Here is a 21071-nt window from a genome sequence, read left to right as displayed (position 1 = left end):
AACATGCATTTGATCTTATGGAATCAAGATGTTCAATGTGGAATTCAATCCAAGATCCAGCTCAGATGAGCTAAAAATTATCCACACAAAAGTGCAAGCTTCAGAAACTCTTTGTTTCTATCCTTCCTCTTAAGATGGATTCCCAAATTGGCAAATGAAGAATCCTCCAATTAACCGGGCAGGAGCTCTGATTTTTCCTACATCATCTAACCTGTCAAATTCAGAGAAATAACTGCTACTATGCCTCAACCACACTACAAGAAATATGGGCTTTTGGGAGAAAATTCTTCCTCGTTAAACATTTATCCCATGCAACAAACATGAATAACCCTAAATATTTTTTGTGCATTTCTGTTAAAGAAATGGAAAAATGATCACAGTATTTGAGCTGGAACTTCTAGGTGCGTTACAACGTCGCTTTCCTTAAGACATAATTCGCCCTCACACCAAAGTGCTATGAGGTATTGCGAATCGTCTCCCAGGATACAAAGAAGCCTATCTTCGAGTTGAATCTCTTGAGTTTTGCTGAGCACTCGCAAAACTTAAGAACAGAGAGGACTTCGGAATTTTCTCTCTTGTACTGCTGTTGTGAAGCTAGACGTATATATGGGCATTGAGGTGCCTCTACTGAACAGTTCATGACTCTGTTCGTATGGGTGCACCTCTCTGTAGGGATACGAATGCTGACGTTCGGATATGAGCCGTCGGATCGTTCGGCCGTACGATCTAACGGTCCATATTGAACCATCAAAACAATATTTATGGATCTACTTCCATCGCCCTAGATCTACCGTTGATCACAACACACGGTTTAGATCTGATCTCGCTCGAAGCGATGCAAGTGCTAAGTGCGTGCGCCACAAACGCCCACAGCCCACGCCGTGCGTGCGCGCTCGGACGGTATACCGTCCTCACTCATACACTGCACACACTCGGTTTCCAATGTGGGACTATAAAATAATACACTTTCCTAAAATAAATAAAGGAAAGTTTTCCGCACTTACAGATCCAATAAAATGAAACATATTTTATTATATTAAAAATAATACAACAATTTCGACATGAAAACGAAGTCAAGCAGTGACCTATGTATCAAACTGATTCCCCCTATTTATTTCACTCATTTTCGATAATATGTATTTCGACAAACGTTTATCCTATGCAAGGAACATGAGAGGTTTGACATTGATTTCAGATTGAACAAAGATAAAAACAAAGGATTGATAGAAAAACATGAACTAAAAATTGATTAAAGTAAAAGAAAATGAATCATATTTTTTAGACAAAATCTATTATCATAATTGGTAGATTTCCAGACTTTAGTTAAAAATTGGAAAGACAATCGATCTAGATCAGAACCGAATGGGACTGGGATTGATCCGGATCTTGATTCGGTGGGCTCACTATTTATAACTGTTCTACAACCGTAATCAAGCCCGGCGTCATACTAAACCACATCACTCGACATGGGCTCTGATGGATTGCCCCAGTTAACCCGCCCCGTTTCCATTCCTAGAGTTCACGAGGTCTCAGGAATGAGGAATCGGATTGGTGAATCGGTTGTCATCGCTCCAGTTGGTCCATGGCGATTTTCTGCCCTTACAAGCCCATGGGCTAGGGGATTCGAATGTTTCAAGCCCGTCTGGCCTAAATGATTCAAATGGGCCGAAAGTTACGGGGTTAATATTTTGGATGGTTAAGACGGTACGGGTTAATGGGCTGAAGAAACTTCTTTTTGCCTTCTTTGTGGGATGTCGTGTTGATGTTTCCATGCAGACCTGTAGCCATCTCTTGTCAACTCAACTCGACGAGTGACTAAGCATTGTAATCCCAATCCAACTAAATGGGATTGGGTACGCGCGAACCTTATCGTGCTATTCAATCGTCGCTTTTAACCCTGGGCAATGGGACGGTTACTAACTATGAATTTCTCAATCAGCTCAAAGTCTCGGATTGCCCCTCCTCAGCGCATATCTTGATTCACTGGACAACAACTATTACCGTGGCGCTAACTTCGCAGCATCGGAGGCTACGATTAGAGCATCGACTAGGAGCCGAACCGCACCCGGCCCAAGCCCCTTCGACTTGGACGTGCAAGTGTCTCAGTTCCGACAGCTCCTAAGCAGATCGCAAGCAATCAGGTCGAGAGGTAATTAATTACTCGATTGAAGGCAAACTCGGTTGTTCTGGTCTGGTTCATATGAGTTGCTCATTTATTCTGTTAACCTGATAGGTTCCAATTACTCACATTTCGTACCGGAGGAAGGCTTTGTTGCTCGAGCCCTGTACACCTTCGATATGGGTCAAAATGATGTTGCTTTTGGTCTGTTCCTCAACCATCCTGTGTTTGAAGTTAATTTTCCTGAAGTAGTTGCCAAGTTGTCCGACAGGTGTTAAGGTAACAAATATTATCCAAACCGTCTTCACATCGAGAGGGCAAGTCCAAATGTCGCCCGTTTGAGCTAAGCATGGGGATGCGATTCTTAATTTGCGAGCAGTGTACGATTTGGGAGGCAGGAATTTTTGGATCCATAACACCGGTCCCATTGGTTGCTTTGCATACATCCTTACACTCTTTCCCGTGAAGAGCGAATCTGATCTAGATGCAGCTGGTTGTTCGACTACATATAATAAAATATCAGACTACTTCAATAAGCTCTTGTGGGAAGCTATCCTTGTTCTGAGAAGCGAACTTCCAGAGGCTCACATCACATACGTGGACATCTACTTAATCAAGTACGCCCTCTTCAGCCAGGGTGATAAGTATGGTAAGTCGTCTAATACCTGAGAGGTCGGGAGATTTGTTGGAATATTTTTACACATACGTAACGTGGGGTTGGGAGAGTAATGATGTTCTTCTGAATTCTCGCTTCTCGTAGGATTTCAGAAGCCGCTACTCGGAGCTTGTTGTGGCATTGGGGGCAAGTACAACTACACCCCAGGAACGCGGTGTGGGCAGACAGTTCTTGTGGGCGGCAAATCTGTATTCATCGGGTCATGCAGTGACCCCAGTGTTCGAGTTAATTGGGATGGAAGCCACATAACCGAGGCAGCTAATAAATATATATTCGAGCAGTTTCAGACAGTGGTACTTTGCTACGCACCCCCGATCACACTGCAAGATGCTTGTAAAAATAAGACCTCTCCCTTTGCACCGCAAGCAAAGTTGGTCGGGTTCCCTACTTTCGGCTAAGCTAGGATTGTTTTGTCTCCAGTCTGTAACATTCCGATAATGCTCCTTACGAATAAATAGAAGTTCTCTTTCTCTTTTCCTCTAAATTATTCCAAACAACTTTATACATCGCCATATTCTGAGCAAACGTCCTTTATTGCGTCCAATGCGGGACATAATGTTGGTTGCAAGGGAGGGAGGAGAGATATCAGCCGAATCCACGGCATACTAGGAACCCCAAAATCGACGATAGTGCTCTTATTATCTATTTCTTATCGCGGTACAGTACGACCCGTTTACCCGGTGGATCGACCCGTTAACCCGGTTGAAGTATATATATATATATATATATATATATATATATATATATATGTGTGTGTGTGTGTGCCTTACGTTCGCCCACGAGGTCACTGATAGATTTGGGATTCTTCGCCTCAGGGTTTTTGGCGGAGAGTTGTTCCAAGAGGATCCCGTGGTTTAGGCTTGTATCTTACTAGGATGGCAGGGTTCCGATTCTAGGATTTGGGTTTGTAGTTTGTTGGGACAACTGGGTAGTGATCCTTTATTGGGATCCTTTGTACCTTTTTTTTTTTTTTTTTTTCTTCTTCTGGGAAGACTGGGTCACTATCGTTTATTTGGATTCTAGGGTTTTTGGATTAGATACGGATCCAAAGGACAATGAGAATTATAGGATTTCTGGGTCAGATACAAAAAAGATTCTTCTCACGGAAGACGACTCGACGTTAGGGTTTGGGTATGTAATTCGTTGGGAGGGCTAGGGTTTCGATCTATTATTGGGAATCTAGGGAATCTGGATCAGATGTGGATTCAACGGCAATGAGAATTACAGGTCTGCGAAAATGAGATGTGATTCCCCCCGCCCCCCGCCACATCATAAATCATTTGTGTTGGCATGGTATGCCTGACGACGACAAAATACGAACACAAAAAGAATACCGGATCAACATTTCGATTTAGAAATGACGATCTACCAATAGAAGATAGCATCAATTTGGGAATGTATCGCGTTATAGATTATATTTCGCAATCAGAAAATTACAAAAGTTATTAAATCAAAAGAGTTTTTGTGGATTGCTCCGCGGAAAATCAACAAAACCTAGTACACGAAAAATTGTTGGCTCCAAAGTACGATTACATTATCCTCAAAGATTCCTAAAAAAATCAACTTGATCGGACTTTAGATAAGTAAGATCTAGAAGTGTTAAGCTTATACCTCATAAGAGGTCATCAAGAGTGTTTATTTTAAGTTGAATCAAGTTAGATCAGGCAATCCAACTCGACAGTCAAGCTTAACTAATTATTACTCAAATTTACACTTATAAGGATGTTGTCTATAAAGTGGAGAACAATTTAGTTACCCATTGTACTTGCTACTGGGATTAGATTTTTGTCTAGTTTATTATCTTTTAGAGCTACTTTTCCGCTGGTTGTAGAGTGGGATTTTTGCCTCACTTTACTTATCTGTCTGACACTCTGATTATATCTAGTACTCTGATTTATTTATGATTCAATCTTTCCGTATTGGATCTATGGTTTATCTTCCGCACTTTCATTATGATTGTTCATGATTATGTTATTGTTTATGTGGGAGGTTGATTACTCGATACCTGATCTTCGGGCTGTGGATCACACTCTCGGGTATGCCAGATGGGGTACCGGCTGGGAGGATGTGAGTGTGTGTGTGTGTGTGTGTGTGTGTAGACCTTACGTTCACCCACGAGGTCACTGATAGATTTGGGATTCTTCGCCTTAGGGTTTTTGGCGGAGAGTTGTTCCACAGGGATCCAAGGGTTTAGGCTTGTATCTTACTAGGATGGCAGGGTTCCGATTCTAGGATTTGGGTTTGTAGTTTGTTGGGACAACTGGGTAGTGATCCTTTATTGGGATCCTTTGTACCTTTTTTTTTTTTTTTTTTCTTCTTTCTGGGAAGACTGGGTCACTATCGTTTATTTGGATTCTAGGGTTTTTGGATTAGATACGGATCCAAAGGACAATGAGAATTATAGGATTTCTGGGTCAGATACAAAAAAGATTCTTCTCACGGAAGACGACTCGACGTTAGGGTTTGGGTATGTAATTCGTTGGGAGGGCTAGGGTTTCGATCTATTATTGGGAATCTAGGGAATATGGATCAGATGTGGATTCAACGGCAATGAGAATTACAGGTCTGCGAAAATGAGATGTGATTCCCCCCGCCCCCCGCCACATCATAAATCATTTGTGTTGGCATGGTATTCCTGACGACGACAAAATACGAACACAAAAAGAATACCGGATCAACATTTCGATTTAGAAATGACGATCTACCAATCGAAGATAGCATCAATTTGGAAATATATCGCGTTATAGATTATATTTCGCAATCAGAAAATTACAAAAGTTATTAAACCAAAAGAGTTTTTGTGGATTGCTCCGGCGGAAAATCAACAAAACCTAGTACACGAAAAATTGTTGGCTCCAGTACGACTACATTATCCTCAAAGATTCCTAAAAAAATCAACTTGATCGGACTTTAGATAAGTAAGATCTAGAAGTGTTAAGCTTATACCTCATAAGAGGTCATCAAGAGTGTTTATTTTAAGTTGAATCAAGTTAGATCAGGCAATCCAACTCGACAGTCAAGCTTAACTAATTATTACTCAAATTTACCGACTCCCGAATTTTGGTCTGTGACTTTCAAAATTGTCTTCTCATTCTAACAATGTGAATCACCATATATTGGATTCTAACCTTTGATATGTTTTTAGTGATTATCTACTTGGGTGGTCAAAGGAGCTTCTCCAGTCCACCGGACCACATACCTATGTCTAATCATTGACTTGACGTTTTCTACCCTTACCAAGAAGTAAAGGTTATTGAAACTAAAGAACAAACTCGTAAGAAGAAAATGGACAAAGCAGGGCAGCCTTTACCCTTCGTCATTTTGCGGGCAGTAACTACCAATTTGTCATAATGGTAGAAACTAACAAGATTTTCATATCAACTGGTGGACACTAAATCGATTAACTTATTAATTAAACAACAAAAATCTGTAAGGCTTCGGCTTTAGCTTCGAGTCGTCTAGCATCAACGAATCAAGTCAAATCAAATTTGTTGATAACTAGACAATCATTTCGGTAAAGATTGTATTTAACTCGTTAGTAAAGCGGAATAACCGTTTAAGAACGTCTCGTAGTTAACGTACTCCATTTAGCACTTTTTGGGTATCAAGCAGTTCGATGCTCTTGTTTCTCTTCTTTATAAATATTGTTTCCTTGCTACGTCTCCACATTGTATACTCTCTTCTCCTGGTTGTCATTCTCTTTCAAGTCTTTCCCTGTCTCTTCCACATGTTGCGTTTTCATGGCATTCCACTTGTGTATTATCTTCTTGTCTTCCATTCTCGATTTCGAATCTTCCGGGCTCCTTGGGTTTGGGTTGCAGCTTTCCGGCGCTCTTCAACTTTGGGGATTCAAACGGTGATACCGGTGCTTGATTCTCATTGTCTTCAACCAAATCATCGCACCGAATGGGGATACATTTTTCCGTAAGCCGTCCGGCAGGCCTTGTGATGGGAGGCTCACCATTGATTTCATAGGTAGGAGATACTTTCAAGTTCCTTTGATCCATTATTTACTTTCCTCTTTTTTTCGTTTTTTAAATTTTATTTTTTTTACTGATTTTTTTGGTCAATTCGATTTTCTCGTGAATAGTATATAATACTTTTAGATTCACAAGCAATTGAGTGGAAACCTGTGGATCCAGAGTTATAAAATTTTGCAGCACAAAGAGAAAAAGAGTGCTTTAAGATGGGATAAAAATAATAGGTAGAGGTAGATCCAGATTCCACCCGATATAACCTGGGGATGGTTTTGCGAATGGTTTAGGTCGATCTAGATCAGAACCGAATGGGACTGGGATTGATCCAGATCTTGATTCGGTGGGCTCACTATTTATAACTGTTCTACAACCGTAATCAAGCCCGGCATCATACTAAACCACATCACTCGACATGGGCTCGATGGATTGCCCCAGCTTAACCCGCCCCGTTTCCATTCCTAGAGTTCACGAGGTCTCGGGAATGAGGAATCGGATTGGTGAATCGGTTGTCATCGCTCCCAGCTTGGTCCCTGGCGATTTTCTCGCCCTTACAAGCCCATGGGCTAGGGGATTCGAATGTTTCAAGCCCGTCTGGCCTAAATGATTCAAATGGGCCGAAAGTTACGGGGTTAATATTTTGGATGGTTAAGACGGTACGGGTTAATGGGCTGAAGAAACTCCTTTTTGCCTTCTTTGTGGGATGTCGTGTTGATGTTTCCATGCGGACTGTAGCCATCTCTTGTCAACTCAACTCGACGAGTGACTAAGCGGTGTAATCCCAATCCAACTAAATGGGATTGGGTACGCGCGAACCTTATCGTGCTATTCAATCGTCGCTTTTAACCCCTGGGCAATGGGACGGTTACTAACTATGAATTTCTCAATCAGCTCAAAGTCTCGGATTGCCCCTCCTCGCCGCATATCTTGATTCACCGGACAACAACTATTACCGTGGCGCTAACTTCGCAGCATCGGAGGCTACGATTAGAGCATCGACTAGGAGCCGAACCGCACCCGGCCCAAGCCCCTTCGACTTGGACGTGCAAGTGTCTCGCCTCCGACAGCTCCTAAGCGGATCGCAAGCAATCGGGTCGAGAGGTAATTAATTACTCGATTGAAGGCAAACTCGGTTGTTCTGGTCCGGTTCATATGAGTTGCTCATTTATTCTCGTTAACCCGATAGGTTCCAATTACTCACATTTCGTACCGGAGGAAGGCTTTGTTGCTCGAGCCCCGTACACCTTCGATATGGGTCAAAATGATGTTGCTTTTGGTCTGTTCCTCAACCACTGTGTTTGAAGTTAATTTTCCTGAAGTAGTTGCCAAGTTGTCCGACAGGTGTTAAGGTAACTAATATTATCCAAACCGTCTTCGTTCATCGAGAGGGCAAGTCCAAATGTCGCCCGTTTGAGCTAAGCATGGGGATGCGATTCTTAATTTGCAGGCAGTGTACGATTTGGGAGGCAGGAATTTTTGGATCCATAACACCGGTCCCATTGGTTGCTTTGCATACATCCTTACACTCTTTCCCGTGAAGAGCGAATCTGATCTAGATGCAGCTGGTTGTTCGACTACATATAATAAAATATCGGACTACTTCAATAAGCTCTTGTGGGAAGCTATCCTTGTTCTGAGAAGCGAACTTCCAGAGGCTCACATCACATACGTGGACATCTACTTAATCAAGTACGCCCTCTTCAGCCAGGGTGATAAGTATGGTAAGTCGTCTAATACCTGAGAGGTCGGGAGATTTGTTGGAATATTTTTACACATACGTAACGTGGGGTTGGGAGAGTAATGATGTTCTTCTGAATTCTCGCTTCTTGTAGGATTTCAGAAGCCGCTACTCGGAGCTTGTTGTGGCATTGGGGGCAAGTACAACTACACCCCAGAACGCGGTGTGTGGGCGGACGAGTTCTTGTGGGCGGCAAATCTGTATTCATCGGGTCATGCAGGTGACCCCAGGTGTTCGAGTTAATTGGGATGGAAGCCACATAACCGAGGCAGCTAATAAATATATATTCGAGCAGTTTCGGACAGTGGTACTTTGCAGACCCCCCGATCACACTGCAAGATGCTTGTAAAAATAAGACCTCTCCCTTTGCACCGCAAGCAAAGTTGGTCGGGTTCCCTACTTTCGGCTAAGCTAGGATTGTTTTGTCTGCAGTCTGTAACATTCCGATAATGCTCCTTACGAATAAATAGAAGTTCTCTTTCTCTCTTTCCTCTAAATTATTCCAAACAACTTTATACATCGCCATATTCTGAGCAAACGTCCTTTATTGCGTCCAATGCGGGACATAATGTTGGTTGCAAGGGAGGGAGGAGAGATATCAGCCGAATCCACGGCATACTAGGAACCCCAAAATCGACGATAGTGCTCTTATTATCTATTTCTTATCGCGGTACAGTACGACCCGTTTACCCGGTGGATCGACCCGTTAACCCGGTTGAAGTATATATATATATATATATATGTGTGTGTGTGTGTGTGCCTTACGTTCGCCCACGAGGTCACTGATAGATTTGGGATTCTTCGCCTCAGGGTTTTTGGCGGAGAGTTGTTCCACAGGGATCCCAGTGGTTTAGGCTTGTATCTTACTAGGATGGCGGTGGTTCCGATTCTAGGATTTGGGTTTGTAGTTTGTTGGGACAACTGGGTAGTGATCCTTTATTGGGATCCTTTGTACCTTTTTTTTTTTTTTTTTTCTTCTTCGGGAAGACTGGGTCACTATCGTTTATTTGGATTCTAGGGTTTTTGGATTAGATACGGATCCAAAGGACAATGAGAATTATAGGATTTCTGGGTCAGATACAAAAAAGATTTTTCTCACGGAAGACGACTCGACGTTAGGGTTTGGGTATGTAATTCGTTGGGAGGGCTAGGTTTCGATCTATTATTGGGAATCTAGGGAATCTGGATCAGATGTGGATTCAACGGCAATGAGAATTAGAGGTCTGCGAAAATGAGATGTGATTCCCCCCGCCCCCCGCCACATCATAAATCATTTGTGTTGGCATGGTATTCTGACGACGCACAAAATACGAACACAAAAAGAATACCGGATCAACATTTCGATTTAGAAATGACGATCTACCAATCGAAGATAGCATCAATTTGGGAATGTATCGCGTTATAGATTATATTTCGCAATCAGAAAATTACAAAAGTTATTAAATCAAAAGAGTTTTTGTGGATTGCTCCGGCGGAAAATCAACAAAACCTAGTACACGAAAATTGTTGGCTCCAGTACGATTACATTATCCTCAAAGATTCCTAAAAAAATCAACTTGATCGGACTTTAGATAAGTAAGATCTAGAAGTGTTAAGCTTATACCTCATAAGAGGTCATCAAGAGTGTTTATTTTAAGTTGAATCAAGTTAGATCAGGCAATCCAACTCGACAGTCAAGCTTAACTAATTATTACTCAAATTTACACTTATAAGGATGTTGTCTATAAAGTGGAGAACAATTTAGTTACCCATTGTACTTGCTACTGGGATTAGATTTTTGTCTAGTTTATTATCTTTTAGAGCTACTTTTCCGCTGGTTGTAGAGTGGGATTTTTGCCTCACTTTACTTATCTGTCTGACACTCTGATTATATCTAGTACTCTGATTTATTTATGAATCAATCTTTCCGTATTGGATCTATGGTTTATCTTCCGCACTTTCATTATGATTGTTCATGATTATGTTATTGTTTATGTGGGAGGTTGATTACTCGATACCTGATCTTCGGGCTGTGGATCACACTCTCGGGTATGCCAGATGGGGTACCGGCTGGGAGGATGTGACAGGTGTGTGTGTGTGTGTGTGTGTGTGTGTGTAGACCTTACGTTCACCCACGAGGTCACTGATAGATTTGGGATTCTTCGCCTTAGGGTTTTTGGCGGAGAGTTGTTCCCAAGAGGATCCCGTGGTTTAGGCTTGTATCTTACTAGGATGGCAGGTGGTTCCGATTCTAGGATTTGGGTTTGTAGTTTGTTGGGACAATCGGGTAGTGATCCTTTATTGGGATCCTTTGTACCTTTTTTTTTTTTTTTTTTTTCTTCTTCTGGGAAGACTGGGTCACTATCGTTTATTTGGATTCTAGGGTTTTTGGATTAGATACGGATCCAAAGGACAATGAGAATTATAGGATTTCTGGGTCAGATACAAAAAAGATTCTTCTCACGGAAGACGACTCGACGTTAGGGTTTGGGTATGTAATTCGTTGGGAGGGCTAGGGTTTCGATCTATTATTGGGAATCTAGGGAATCTGGATCAGATGTGGATTCAACGGCAATGAGAATTACAGGTCTGCGAAAATGAGATGTGATTCCCCCCGCCCCCCGCCACATCATAAATCATTTGTGTTGGCATGGTATTCCTGACGACGACAAAATACGAACACAAAAAGAATACCGGATCAACATTTCGATTTAGAAATGACGATCTACCAATCGAAGATAGCATCAATTTGGAAATATATCGCGTTATAGATTATATTTCGCAATCAGAAAATTACAAAAGTTATTAAACCAAAAGAGTTTTTGTGGATTGCTCCGGCGGAAAATCAACAAAACCTAGTACACGAAAATTGTTGGCTCCAGTACGACTACATTATCCTCAAAGATTCCTAAAAAAATCAACTTGATCGGACTTTAGATAAGTAAGATCTAGAAGTGTTAAGCTTATACCTCATAAGAGGTCATCAAGAGTGTTTATTTTAAGTTGAATCAAGTTAGATCAGGCAATCCAACTCGACAGTCAAGCTTAACTAATTATTACTCAAATTTACCGACTCCCGAATTTTGGCTGTGACTTTCAAAATTGTCTTCTCATTCTAACAATGTGAATCACCATATATTGGATTCTAACCTTTGATATGTTTTTAGTGATTATCTACTTGGGTGGTCAAAGGAGCTTCTCCAGTCCACCAGACCACATACCTATGTCTAATCATTGACTTGACGTTTTCTACCCTTACCAAGAAGTAAAGGTTATTGAAACTAAAGAACAAACTCGTAAGAAGAAAATGGACAAAGCAGGGCAGCCTTTACCCTTCGTCATTTTGCGGGCAGTAACTACCAATTTGTCATAATGGTAGAAACTAACAAGATTTTCATATCAACTGGTGGACACTAAATCGATTAACTTATTAATTAAACAACAAAAATCCGTAAGGCTTCGGCTTTAGCTTCGAGTCGTCTAGCATCAACGAATCAAGTCAAATCAAATTTGTTGATAACTAGACAATCATTTCGGTAAAGATTGTATTTAACTCGTTAGTAAAGCGGAATAACCGTTTAAGAACGCTCCGTAGTTAACGTACTCCATTTAGCACTTTTTGGGTATCAAGCAGTTCGATGCTCTTGTTTCTCTTCTTTATAAATATTGTTTCCTTGCTACGTCTCCACATTGTATACTCTCTTCTCCTGGTTGTCATTCTCTTTCAAGTCTTTCCCTGTCTCTTCCACATGTTGCGTTTTCATGGCATTCCACCGTGTATTATCTTCTTGTCTTCCATTCGATTTCGAATCTTCCGGGCTCCTTGGGTTTGGGTTGCAGCTTTCCGGCGCTCTTCAACTTTGGGGATTCAAACGGTGATATCGGTGCCGATTCTCATTGCCTTCAACCAAATCATCGCACCGAATGGGGATACATTTTTCCGTAAGCCGTCCGGCAGGCCTTGTGATGGGAGGCTCACCATTGATTTCATAGGTAGGAGATACTTTCAAGTTCCTTTGATCCATTATTTACTTTCCTCTTTTTTTCGTTTTTTAAATTTTATTTTTTTTACCGATTTTTTTGGTCAATTCCGATTTTCTCGTGAATAGTATATAATACTTTTAGATTCACAAGCAATTGAGTGGAAACCGTGGATCCAGAGTTATAAAATTTTGCAGCACAAAGAGAAAAAGAGTGCTTTAAGATGGGATAAAAATAATAGGTAGAGGTAGATCCAGATTCCACCCGATATAACCTGGGGATGGTTTTGCGAATGGTTTAGGTCGATCTAGATCAGAACCGAATGGGACTGGGATTGATCCAGATCTTGATTCGGTGGGCTCACTATTTATAACTGTTCTACAACCGTAATCAAGCCCGGCATCATACTAAACCACATCACTCGACATGGGCTCTGATGGATTGCCCCAGTTAACCCCCCCGTTTCCATTCCTAGAGTTCACGAGGTCTCAGGAATGAGGAATCGGATTGGTGAATCGGTTGTCATCGCTCCAGCTTGGTCCCTGGCGATTTTCTGCCCTTACAAGCCCATGGGCTAGGGGATTCGAATGTTTCAAGCCCGTCTGGCCTAAATGATTCAAATGGGCCGAAAGTTACGGGGTTAATATTTTGGATGGTTAAGACGGTACGGGTTAATGGGCTGAAGAAACTCCTTTTTGCCTTCTTTGTGGGATGTCGTGTTGATGTTTCCATGCAGACCTGTAGCCATCTCTTGTCAACTCAACTCGACGAGTGACTAAGCGGTGTAATCCCAATCCAACTAAATGGGATTGGGTACGCGCGAACCTTATCGTGCTATTCAATCGTCGCTTTTAACCCTGGGCAATGGGACGGTTACTAACTATGAATTTCTCAATCAGCTCAAAGTCTCGGATTGCCCCTCCTCAGCGCATATCTTGATTCACTGGACAACAACTATTACCGTGGCGCTAACTTCGCAGCATCGGAGGCTACGATTAGAGCATCGACTAGGAGCCGAACCGCACCCGGCCCAAGCCCCTTCGACTTGGACGTGCAAGTGTCTCAGTTCCGACAGCTCCTAAGCAGATCGCAAGCAATCGGTCGAGAGGTAATTAATTACTCGATTGAAGGCAAACTCGGTTGTTCTGGTCTGGTTCATATGAGTTGCTCATTTATTCTGTTAACCTGATAGGTTCCAATTACTCACATTTCGTACCGGAGGAAGGCTTTGTTGCTCGAGCCCTGTACACCTTCGATATGGGTCAAAATGATGTTGCTTTTGGTCTGTTCCTCAACCAACCACTGTGTTTGAAGTTAATTTTCCCGAAGTAGTTGCCAAGTTGTCCGACAGTGTTAAGGTAACTAATATTATCCAAACCGTCTTCGTTACTGAGAGGGCAAGTCCAAATGTCGCCCGTTTGAGCTAAGCATGGGGATGCGATTCTTAATTTGCAGGCAGTGTACGATTTGGGAGGCAGGAATTTTTGGATCCATAACACCGGTCCCATTGGTTGCTTTGCATACATCCTTACACTCTTTCCCGTGAAGAGCGAATCTGATCTAGATGCAGCTGGTTGTTCGACTACATATAATAAAATATCAGACTACTTCAATAAGCTCTTGTGGGAAGCTATCCTTGTTCTGAGAAGCGAACTTCCAGAGGCTCACATCACATACGTGGACATCTACTTAATCAAGTACGCCCTCTTCAGCCAGGGTGATAAGTATGGTAAGTCGTCTAATACCTGAGAGGTCGGGAGATTTGTTGGAATATTTTTACACATACGTAACGTGGGGTTGGGAGAGTAATGATGTTCTTCTGAATTCTCGCTTCTTGTAGGATTTCAGAAGCCGCTACTCGGAGCTTGTTGTGGCATTGGGGGCAAGTACAACTACACCCCAGGAACGCGGTGTGGGCAGACAGTTCTTGTGGGCGGCAAATCTGTATTCATCGGGTCATGCAGTGACCCCAGTGTTCGAGTTAATTGGGATGGAAGCCACATAACCGAGGCAGCTAATAAATATATATTCGAGCAGTTTCAGACATGTGGTACTTTGCTGACACCCCCGATCACACCGCAAGATGCTTGTAAAAATAAGACCTCTCCCTTTGCACCGCAAGCAAAGTTGGTCGGGTTCCCTACTTTCGGCTAAGCTAGGATTGTTTTGTCTCGAGTCCGTAACATTCCGATAATGCTCCTTACGAATAAATAGAAGTTCTCTTTCTCTTTTCCTCTAAATTATTCCAAACAACTTTATACATCGCCATATTCTGAGCAAACGTCCTTTATTGCGTCCAATGCGGGACATAATGTTGGTTGCAAGGGAGGGAGGAGAGATATCAGCCGAATCCACGGCATACTAGGAACCCCAAAATCGACGATAGTGCTCTTATTATCTATTTCTTATCGCGGTACAAAGACGACCCGTTTACCCGGTGGATCGACCCGTTAACCCGGTTGAGAATATATATATATATATATATATGTGTGTGTGTGTGTGTGTGCCTTACGTCGCCCACGAGGTCACCGATAGATTTGGGATTCTTCGCCTCGGGGTTTTGGCGGAGAGTTGTTCCACAGGGATCCTGGGGTTTAGGCTTGTATCTTACTAGGATGGCGGTGGTTCCGATTCTAGGATTTGGGTTTGTAGTTTGTTGGGACAACTGGGTAGTGATCCTTTATTGGGATCCTTTGTACTTTTTTTTTTTTTTTCTTCTTCTTCGGGAAGACTGGGTCACTATCGTTTATTTGGATTCTAGGGTTTTTGGATTAGATACGGATCCAAAGGACAATGAGAATTATAGGATTTCTGGGTCAGATACAAAAAAGATTTTTCTCACGGAAGACGACTCGACGTTAGGGTTTGGGTATGTAATTCGTTGGGAGGGCTAGGTTTCGATCTATTATTGGGAATCTAGGGAATCTGGATCAGATGTGGATTCAACGGCAATGAGAATTACAGGCTGCGAAAATGAGATGTGATTCCCCCGCCCCCGCCACATCATAAATCATTTGTGTTGGCATGGTATTCCTGACGACGACAAAATACGAACACAAAAAGAATACCGGATCAACATTTCGATTTAGAAATGACGATCTACCAATCGAAGATAGCATCAATTTGGGAATGTATCGCGTTATAGATTATACTTCGCAATCAGAAAATTACAAAAGTTATTAAATCAAAAGAGTTTTTGTGGATTGCTCCGGCGGAAAATCAACAAAACCTAGTACACGAAAATTGTTGGCTGGCTCAAGACGATTACATTATCCTCAAAGATTCCTAAAAAATCAACTTGATCGGACTTTAGATAAGTAAGATCTAGAAGTGTTAAGCTTATACCTCATAAGAGGTCATCAAGAGTGTTTATTTTAAGTTGAATCAAGTTAGATCAGGCAATCCAACTCGACACCAAGCTTAACTAATTATTACTCAAATTTACACTTATAAGGATGTTGTCTATAAAGTGGAGAACAATTTAGTTACCCATTGTACTTGCTACCGGGATTAGATTTTTGTCTAGTTTATTATCTTTTAGAGCTACTTTTCCGCCGGTTGTAGAGTGGGATTTTTGCCTCACTTTACTTATCCTGTCTCGACACTCGATTATATCTAGTACTCGATTTATTTATGAATCAATCTTTCCGTATTGGATCTATGGTTTATCTTCCGCACTTTCATTATGATTGTTCATGATTATGTTATTGTTTATGTGGGAGGTTGATTACTCGATACCCGATCTTCGGGCCGTGGATCACACTCTCGGTATGCCGATGGGGTACCGGCTGGGAGGATGTGACATGTGTGTGTGTGTGTGTGTGTGTGTGTAGACCTTACGTTCACCCACGAGGTCACCGATAGATTTGGGATTCTTCGCCTTAGGGTTTTTGGCGGAGAGTTGTTCCACAGGATCCTGTGGTTTAGGCTTGTATCTTACTAGGATGGCGGGGTTCCGATTCTAGGATTTGGGTTTGTAGTTTGTTGGGACAACTGGGTAGTGATCCTTTATTGGGATCCTTTGTACTTTTTTTTTTTTTTTTTTTTCTTCTTCTGGGAAGACCGGGTCACTATCGTTTATTTGGATTCTAGGGTTTTTGGATTAGATACGGATCCAAAGGACAATGAGAATTATAGGATTTCGGGGTCGATACAAAAAAGATTCTTCTCACGGAAGACGACTCGACGTTAGGGTTTGGGTATGTAATTCGTTGGGAGGGCTAGGGTTTCGATCTATTATTGGGAATCTAGGGAATCTGGATCAGATGTGGATTCAACGGCAATGAGAATTACAGGTCTGCGAAAATGAGATGTGATTCCCCCCGCCCCCGCCACATCATAAATCATTTGTGTTGGCATGGTATTCCCGACGACGACAAAATACGAACACAAAAAGAATACCGGATCAACATTTCGATTTAGAAATGACGATCTACCAATCGAAGATAGCATCAATTTGGAAATATATCGCGTTATAGATTATATTTCGCAATCAGAAAATTACAAAAGTTATTAAACCAAAAGAGTTTTTGTGGATTGCTCCGGCGGAAAATCAACAAAACCTAGTACACGAAAATTGTTGGCTCCAGTACGACTACATTATCCTCAAAGATTCCTAAAAAAAATCAACTTGATCGGACTTTAGATAAGTAAGATCTAGAAGTGTTAAGCTTATACCTCATAAGAGGTCATCAAGAGTGTTTATTTTAAGTTGAATCAAGTTAGATCAGGCAATCCAACTCGACAAGTCAAGCTTAACTAATTATTACTCAAATTTACCGACCCCGAATTTTTGGTGTGACTTTCAAAATTGTCTTCTCATTCTAACAATGTGAATCACCATATATTGGATTCTAACCTTTGATATGTTTTTAGTGATTATCTACTTGGGTGGTCAAAGGAGCTTCTCCAGTCCACCGGACCACATACCTATGTCTAATCATTGACTTGACGTTTTCTACCCTTACCAAGAAGTAAAGGTTATTGAAACTAAAGAACAAACTCGTAAGAAGAAAATGGACAAAGCAGGGCAGCCTTTACCCTTCGTCATTTTGCGGGCAGTAACTACCAATTTGTCATAATGGTAGAAACTAACAAGATTTTCATATCAACTGGTGGACACTAAATCGATTAACTTATTAATTAAACAACAAAAATCAGTAAGGCTTCGGCTTTAGCTTCGAGTCGTCTAGCATCAACGAATCAAGTCAAATCAAATTTGTTGATAACTAGACAATCATTTCGGTAAAGATTGTATTTAACTCGTTAGTAAAGCAGAATAACCGTTTAAGAACGTCTGTAGTTAACGTACTCCATTTAGCACTTTTTGGGTATCAAGCAGTTCGATGCTCTTGTTTCTCTTCTTTATAAATATTGTTTCCTTGCTACGTCTCCACATTGTATACTCTCTTCTCCCTGGTTGTCATTCTCTTTCAAGTCTTTCCCTGTCTCTTCCACATGTTGCGTTTTCATGGCATTCCACTGTGTATTATCTTCTTGTCTTCCATTCGATTTCGAATCTTCCGGGCTCCTTGGGTTTGGGTTGCAGCCTTTCCGGCGCTCTTCAACTTTGGGGATTCAAACAAGTGATACCGGTGCCGATTCTCATTGCCTTCAACCAAATCATCGCACCGAATGGGGATACATTTTTCCGTAAGCCGTCCGGGGCAGGCCTTGTGATGGGAGGCTCACCATTGATTTCATAGGTAGGAGATACTTTCAAGTTCCTTTGATCCATTATTTACTTTCCTCTTTTTTTCGTTTTTTAAATTTTATTTTTTTTACCGATTTTTTTGGTCAATTCCGATTTTCTCGTGGAATAGTATATAATACTTTTAGATTCACAAGCAATTGAGTGGAAACCTGTGGATCCAGAGTTATAAAATTTTGCAGCACAAAGAGAAAAAGAGTGCTTTAAGATGGGATAAAAATAATAGGTAGAGGTAGATCCAGATTCCACCCGATATAACCTGGGGATGGTTTTGCGAATGGTTTAGGTCGATCTAGATCGGAACCGAATGGGACCGGGATTGATCCGGATCTTGATTCGGTGGGCTCACTATTTATAACTGTTCTACAACCGTAATCAAGCCCGGCATCATACTAAACCACATCACTCGACATGGGCTCTGATGGATTGCCCCAGTTAACCCGCCCCGTTTCCATTCCTAGAGTTCACGAGGTCTCAGGAATGAGGAATCGGATTGGTGAATCGGTTGTCATCGCCTCCAGCTTGGTCCCTCGGCGATTTTCTCGCCCTTACAAGCCCATGGGCTAGGGGATTCGAATGTTTCAAGCCCGTCTGGCCTAAATGATTCAAATGGGCCGAAAGTTACGGGGTTAATATTTTGGATGGTTAAGACGGTACGGGTTAATGGGCTGAAGAAACTCCTTTTTGCCTTCTTTGTGGGATGTCGTGTTGATGTTTCCATGCAGACCTGTAGCCATCTCTTGTCAACTCAACTCGACGAGTGACTAAGCGGTGTAATCCCAATCCAACTAAATGGGATTGGGTACGCGCGAACCTTATCGTGCTATTCAATCGTCGCTTTTAACCCCCGGGCAATGGGACGGTTACTAACTATGAATTTCTCAATCAGCTCAAAGTCTCGGATTGCCGCTCCTCAACGCATATCTTGATTCACTGGACAACAACTATTACCGTGGCGCTAACTTCGCAGCATCGGAGGCTACGATTAGAGCATCGACTAGGAGCCGAACCGCACCCGGCCCAAGCCCCTTCGACTTGGACGTGCAAGTGTCTCAGTTCCGACAGCTCCTAAGCAGATCGCAAGCAATCAGGTCGAGAGGTAATTAATTACTCGATTGAAGGCAAACTCGGTTGTTCTGGTCTGGTTCATATGAGTTGCTCATTTATTCTGTTAACCTGATAGGTTCCAATTACTCACATTTCGTACCGGAGGAAGGCTTTGTTGCTCGAGCCCTGTACACCTTCGATATGGGTCAAAATGATGTTGCTTTTGGTCTGTTCCTCAACCAGTCTGTGTTTGAAGTTAATTTTCCTGAAGTAGTTGCCAAGTTGTCCGACAGTGTTAAGGTAACTAATATTATCCAAACCGTCTTCGTTACTGAGAGGGCAAGTCCAAATGTCGCCCGTTTGAGCTAAGCATGGGGATGCGATTCTTAATTTGCAGGCAGTGTACGATTTGGGAGGCAGGAATTTTTGGATCCATAACACCGGTCCCATTGGTTGCTTTGCATACATCCTTACACTCTTTCCCGTGAAGAGCGAATCTGATCTAGATGCAGCTGGTTGTTCGACTACATATAATAAAATATCGACTACTTCAATAAGCTCTTGTGGGAAGCTATCCTTGTTCCGAGAAGCGAACTTCCGAGGCTCACATCACATACGTGGACATCTACTTAATCAAGTACGCCCTCTTCAGCCAGGGTGATAAGTATGGTAAGTCGTCTAATACCTGAGAGGTCGGGAGATTTGTTGGAATATTTTTACACATACGTAACGTGGGGTTGGGAGAGTAATGATGTTCTCTCCGAATTCTCGCTTCTTGTAGGATTTCGGAAGCCGCTACTCGGAGCTTGTTGTGGCATTGGGGGCAAGTACAACTACACCCCCAGAACGCGGTGTGAAGGCAGTTCTTGTGGGCGGCAAATCTGTATTCATCGGGTCATGCAAAGTGACCCCGGTGTTCGAGTTAATTGGGATGGAAGCCACATAACCGAGGCAGCTAATAAATATATATTCGAGCAGTTTCAGATGTGGTACTTTTGAGACCCCCGATCACACCGCAAGATGCTTGTAAAAATAAGACCTCTCCCTTTGCACCGCAAGCAAAGTTGGTCGGGTTCCCTACTTTCGGCTAAGCTAGGATTGTTTTGTCTGCAGATCCGTAACATTCCGATAATGCTCCTTACGAATAAATAGAAGTTCTCTTTCTCTTTTCCTCTAAATTATTCCAAACAACTTTATACATCGCCATATTCTCGAGCAAACGTCCTTTATTGCGTCCAATGCGGGACATAATGTTGGTTGCAAGGGAGGGAGGAGAGATATCAGCCGAATCCACGGCATACTAGGAACCCCAAAATCGACGATAGTGCTCTTATTATCTATTTCTTATCGCGGTACAAGACGACCCGTTTACCCGGTGGATCGACCCGTTAACCCGGTGGATCGACCGTATAACCCGGTAGATAGTATATATATATATATATATATGTGTGTGTGTGTGTGTGTGTGTGTGCCTTACGTTCGCCCACGAGGTCACCGATAGATTTGGGATTCTTCGCCTCGTGGTTTTTGGCGGAGAGTTGTTCCACGAGGATCCTGTGGTTTAGGCTTGTATCTTACTAGGATGGCAGGGGTTCCGATTCTAGGATTTGGGTTTGTAGTTTGTTGGGACAACTGGGTAGTGATCCTTTATTGGGATCCTTTGTACCTTTTTTTTTTTTTTTTTTCTTCTTCGGGAAGACTGGGTCACTATCGTTTATTTGGATTCTAGGGTTTTTGGATTAGATACGGATCCAAAGGACAATGAGAATTATAGGATTTCCCGGGTCGGATACAAAAAAGATTTTTCTCACGGAAGACGACTCGACGTTAGGGTTTGGGTATGTAAT

The 21071-nt window shown here is 42.2% G+C and overlaps 1 protein-coding gene across 1 annotated transcript; it reads left to right on the top strand.

Moving 5' to 3' along the window:
* The first annotated feature begins 1466 nt into the window (after nucleotides 1–1466).
* On the top strand, nucleotides 1467–20170 carry LOC149022705 (uncharacterized). The gene is given in 18 exon segments (XM_089147683.1): nucleotides 1467–1629; nucleotides 1940–2149; nucleotides 2234–2367; nucleotides 2588–2768; nucleotides 2880–3088; nucleotides 8217–8490; nucleotides 8602–8737; nucleotides 12327–12381; nucleotides 12383–12479; nucleotides 13367–13567; nucleotides 13660–13770; nucleotides 13773–13825; nucleotides 13923–14196; nucleotides 14308–14556; nucleotides 19067–19276; nucleotides 19361–19524; nucleotides 19622–19861; nucleotides 20006–20170. Coding segments are annotated over 18 exon segments (3126 nt in total).
* The last annotated feature ends 901 nt before the right edge of the window (nucleotides 20171–21071 follow it).

Source organism: Hakea prostrata, chromosome 3, assembly GCF_041222555.1.
Source record: "Hakea prostrata isolate BN-2017 chromosome 3, UWA_Hpros_2, whole genome shotgun sequence".
In the NCBI taxonomy this organism is placed as follows: Eukaryota; Viridiplantae; Streptophyta; class Magnoliopsida; order Proteales; family Proteaceae; genus Hakea; species Hakea prostrata.
Note: the sequence above shows the minus strand (reverse complement) of the source record. Positions and strands in the feature narration are given on the sequence as shown.